The following is a 5,084-nucleotide window of genomic DNA, read 5'->3' on the forward strand; positions in this document are numbered from 1 at the left end:
AATTGAACTTTCATATATTTGCCGTAATCCTCTTTGCGGTGACTCCCCATGTCCCCTGTGTACGCATCTACATAGGACCATTTATAACAGATGGGCCACAACACCTTCCGGCATATGTAGACTGGCTGTTTTTTCCAATAATCTTCCTGACCTTCTGGACACGGGAACAGGTCGCAAAGCCTTACCTGATATGTGGCAGTGGTGCCTACTGGATGGGTCCAATTAACCCACGAGTTGTACCACCCCCTTTTCCTGCCTGGGCCCTGACTGCACCTGAACTCTTCCACCTTTTTCACTTCATCTCTTTTGGCTCTTAGAAGGGACTGATCCAGGGCCCACAACCCTAAACAAAGGCATACCATCATAGTCATTATCCCCATTATAACCCTTGTTCCCCTTGTCTTCATGACTGTCATTCGTAGTTATATCTGTTAATACGTTGGTCTGTCTAGTCGTCCGCCCCTCGGTTCTCTGTCTACGTCTACTTCTGGCCGGGACTTGTGATCGTCCGGCTAGTTCATCTATGACCTAGGGGAGAGGTTACCAGCACTTTCACCCTGACTTCTGCTAACAGTGTCGGCTTCAGGGAGGGTCGGTGAACTTTCGAGTCCACCCGAAGAGGTGGACGCTTCTTGTAGATCATCCTGTATGTCTTGCAGGGTTCTACCTGGTTCCTCGGCTGCCGCACACTGGCTCCAGTGATACCAGGTGGTCCCCTTCCCTTTCAGCCTCACCACGTGTGAGGTCCTTTCCGTTACCTCGTATGGTCCTGTCCACCTGGGTTCCGACCACTTCCTCTTAATGACTCGCAGGAGGACCCACTTGGCCGTTGGCAGGGTCGTCCCTGTTGGAAGTGTCTGCTTCTCGCCCACTTGTTGGGAAAATTCTGAAACAAGAGCTTGTAATTCCTTAAAGCATTTTCCGGCATTCATTCCCCGGTTCCCCATCTCATCTTGGGGAGCCGCTCCCGGCCCCGGAAACTGTCTGCCTGTCATTAATTCATACAGTGTGAATCCCGTTCCTTGGTTTACGGAGGACCTTATTGTCATAAGTGCCAAAGGTAAGGCATCCACCCAATTCATTTTTGTCTGCGCGCAGATCTTAGCTAGTTTTTGTTTGAGGTTTTGGTTCATCCTTTCTACCTTACCTTGTGACTGTGGGTGGTACACGGTTCCGAAGGAGTGCTTCAATCCTAACATGGCTTCCACTTTCTGCAGGTCTGAATTTTTAAAGTGGGTGCCGTTATCTGTCCTTATTTTAGCTGGAAACCCATGTCTTGGGATGTAATAGTTAATTAGGCATTTGATGACCGTCGCACTGTCTTCCTTTTTTGCCGGCCGTGCCTCGGGCCATCCAGTCAACTGGTCTACACATACCAATAGATATTGATATCCCTTCACTTTTCCGGATTCACCCATATCGGTGTAGTCTAAGACAATCTCCTGACCAGGGCACAGGACTAGCGGAAAACTTCCCATTTCTGGCTTTATCGTATTTTTTGGGTTATAGTGCGTGCATATCGGACAACTTTTAACGTGATACTTGGTCATGTCAGACAAAAACGGGTGCCACCAGTGGCAGAGGTTTCTATTCATCTGAGCGGTTCCTACATGACCTACCCTATGGGCCTCTTGTAACGCCCTTTTTCTTATTCCCGGGGGTAGGACCACTCTCCTGTCTGGGCTCCGCCACAGGCCCTCTACTTCTGTGGCTCCCCGTTGAACCCATACTGCTTTCTCGTGGATGCCTGCTTCCCCCTGAAAGTATTTGATCGTTTCATGATCCCATTTGGCCCTCAACACCTCATCTTCATACACTATTAGTTGATAGGATACCCTGTACCCTGTCACTTGTTTGGCTACCCGGTCCGCCTCCTGATTTCCCTTCACCACCGGGGTGTTGGTGGGATCGTGACCCTTACATTTTACTATGGCCACCTTCTGGGGCAACTGTATTGCCTCCAGTAGTTCTTTCATCTCTTGTTCGTGTCTGATCGGTTTCCCCCCTGCCATAAGGAACCCTACTCTTTTCCATTGGGGAATTTAAATATGCACTGCCCCCACAGCATAGGCAGAATCTGAATAAATGGTTACCTCCTTTCCCCTGCTCCATTCCAGAGCTGCTATAAGTGCCTTGATCTCTGCCCGCTGGGCTGACAACTGGGCCTCCATTCTTTTGGCTATTACTGTCTCAAATCCCTCCTCTGTTTGTCTCACCACTGCGTATCCTGCCTGGAGGCCTGTCTCTTCATTTCTATAGCAGCACCCGTCTGTATACAATGTTTCTGTCCCTGGTATAGCCTGGGCCTCTAGATCAGGCCTAACCTTCTCTTCCTGCTCTATTCTACGCACACACTCGTGTGGTTCTCCTCTTCCCATTCTGTCTGCCATGTTGATCCCTTCATGTATAAACGTGACATTCGGGGCTTCTAGCACCTTGGTTATTCGTTGCTGCCGCAGTGGAGTCATGGTAAATCTTTGTGAATTCACATATGCCACCACGCTGTGTGTTGTTAATACTGTAAGGGGGTGTCCCATGACTATGTGTGCTGTTTTTAGCAAAATTTTTGCTATTCCTGCTGCGTGTTGTGTATATGGGGGGTGTCGTTTTTCCATTGCGTCTAGCATAATGCTAGCGTATGTCAACACCTTTCGTTCACCCCCTTTTTTCTGGAACAGAATGCCATTTACCACACCTTCTGTTTCAGAAACATCTAAAAAGAATGGCAGGGTATGATCTGGAATAGCTAGTTCGGCACTTTGGGCGAGCAATTGCTTCAACTCAGTGAAGCAGTGCTCGGCTTCCATGGACCAAGGGAGGTGCGCATTGAGATTGCGCATGCCACATGTTCTGACCATGTGGTGGAGAGGTGTCGTTAGCCCAACATAATTGGGGATGTAATGTCTGCTGTACCCAGTTAAACCCAAGAAAGATAGCATGTCCTTGACTTTCAACAGTTTGGGGTGGCGGAGGATGTTAGTTCTGTGGGCCGCCGATATCGCCGCCCCTTTTTGAGAAATGACCCTGCCAAGAAAAGAGACTTGCGTCCTAATAGCCTGAAGTTTGGTTTTGCTGACTTTAAACCCAGCGGTAGACAAATGGCGGAGAACCTGGTCGGTGGCCAATGCGCAAGAGCTGGGGCTAGGCGCTGCAAGCAACAGGTCGTCAACGTACTGTACCAAAGTGCAATCCGGGGGAAAGGGGCAGTCAGACAGGATGTCTTTGAGAACCTGATTGAAAAGGCCGGGCGAGTTAGCAAACCCTTGCGGCACATGTGTGTACCGGAACTGACGGCCACGAAATGTAAAAGAGAAAACATCACGTAGGTGGTCGGCCAAGGGAAGGCAGAAAAAAGCATTAGCTAAATCTATACAGGTGAACCACTTCTGTTGGGGGTCCAGGGCGTTCAGAGCCGTATATGGATTGGGGACAGGAATGGTAGGGGTCAGCAGGACATTGTTTATGGATCGTAAATCATGAGCCATGCGGTATTTACCTATACCGGGTTTTTCTACCGGCAGGATGGGCGTATTCCAGGCTGAAGTGGAGGGCTCGAGAACCCCAGATGCCAATAGGCCCTGAATGGTCTCAGCAATGCCTTCCTCCGCTTCAGCCTTCCGTGGGTACTGAGGTATCCAAATGGGACAGTCAGTGTTCAGAGTGAAGGAGATAGGGGTACAATCGACCAACGCCACATCCGTTGGTCCAGATGACCATAACGAGTCTGGTAGGTTGTCGATAAGGGCTTGTGCTATGGGGTGATTCGTTTTCTCCCTGCTATGGCTCCTACCAATTTGTTCATGACACAGCGTCACTGTTTCTAGGGAAGAATGGGAAATCTTCCATATGTTAGTAGTGGGGGAGAAGAAGACGCCCGGAAGTTGAGAGCGTTGCCAGTCACTCGCTGACGTGGCTGTTTTAGCCATGGGACCCAAGTCTTTGGCCTGATGGTCAGGATGGAGGGCCAGCGACACGTGTGGTACCGCCTCGTCCCCCATCCTATACCACACCAATTGTGACTCCATAAGGGATGCAGCAGCCGCCACCCCCTCCGGAGCCACATAAAGGTCAGTCAACCAGGCCTCCCATTGATTGCCCTGTATGTCGTCAAATTCTTGTTGGTAGCAATCGTCACCATCCCTATCGTAAAACAGAGTGAGATGTGGCGGGTCGGGGGGAGGAGCATAGGGCGCAAGGTGGGTGATCCAAGGTTTCCAGGCGTTATAGGTGTCCAGAAGACTGCTGTCACCTGGAGGGTCGTCGGGCAACAGTCCCCAGTAAATGTCAGCATACTCTGGTTCAGTTGATTTCAAAAGCCATTGACCCTGTCCAGCCGTATGTGACAGGCAGGGCTGGGTACGTCCATTGGGCAAAGTCACAGTGAGGCCGTCGGTGCTACACAGGATGGAGGCATGTAGTTTCATAAGCAGATCTCGTCCTAATAGGCTGATATGTACACAGGGGGAACATACAAACGGATGTGCGAAAGTCTGTCCCCCCACGGCTGTGACCAGGGGCTTTGTAACTGGCAGTTTTTGTGTTTCCCCGGAAAACCCAACCACGCTCACCATGGCGTCGGACAGCTTATCCTTTGGAGGCATTTTATTCATAGTAGAGTATGTCGCTCCTGTATCAACCAACACCAGCAAATCATCGTTGTCTACTGTCACTTTCAACATGGGGTCTGCCGATGCCCCCATGCAAGGGTTTGTCCGTGGGGTGTATCATTGTTCCGGGCCTTCCCAGTGTCCTTGGGGATATTGTCTGCCAGACCCAGGTGGGGCCAGCTGAGGATGTGGAGCCCTGACTCCTCCTCTGTGGAATCCTCCCTGGCCCCGTCCCGGTGACTGGTTCTGAGGACATTCTCTTGCCCAATGTCCCGGTGTTCCACAGATGTGACAAGCCCCATACCGGGCTTGGTAGGAGGCCTGTCCCCGACCCCTCCCGCGGCCCCAGCCGCCTCTCAAACCGCTCCCGCCACGGAACCCTCTGTTTGAATAGCCCCCACCGTACTTCATAAGTCTTCCTGGCGGGGGTCCCTGCTCCCAAGGAGGGAGTGGGTATAAGTCAGGGGTGTGTGGGAA

The 5,084-nt window shown here is 51.1% G+C and overlaps 1 protein-coding gene across 1 annotated transcript; it reads right to left on the bottom strand.

Annotated features, from left to right (window-relative positions):
- Positions 1-521: 521 nt before the first annotated feature.
- On the bottom strand, positions 522-4,601 carry LOC130131985 (uncharacterized). The gene is given in 1 exon segment (XM_056301704.1): positions 522-4,601. A coding segment is annotated over 1 exon segment (4,080 nt).
- Between the last annotated feature and the right edge of the window lie 483 nt (positions 4,602-5,084).

Source organism: Lampris incognitus, unplaced genomic scaffold (genome assembly GCF_029633865.1).
Source record: "Lampris incognitus isolate fLamInc1 unplaced genomic scaffold, fLamInc1.hap2 H_4, whole genome shotgun sequence".
Lineage (NCBI taxonomy): Eukaryota > Metazoa > Chordata > Actinopteri > Lampriformes > Lampridae > Lampris > Lampris incognitus.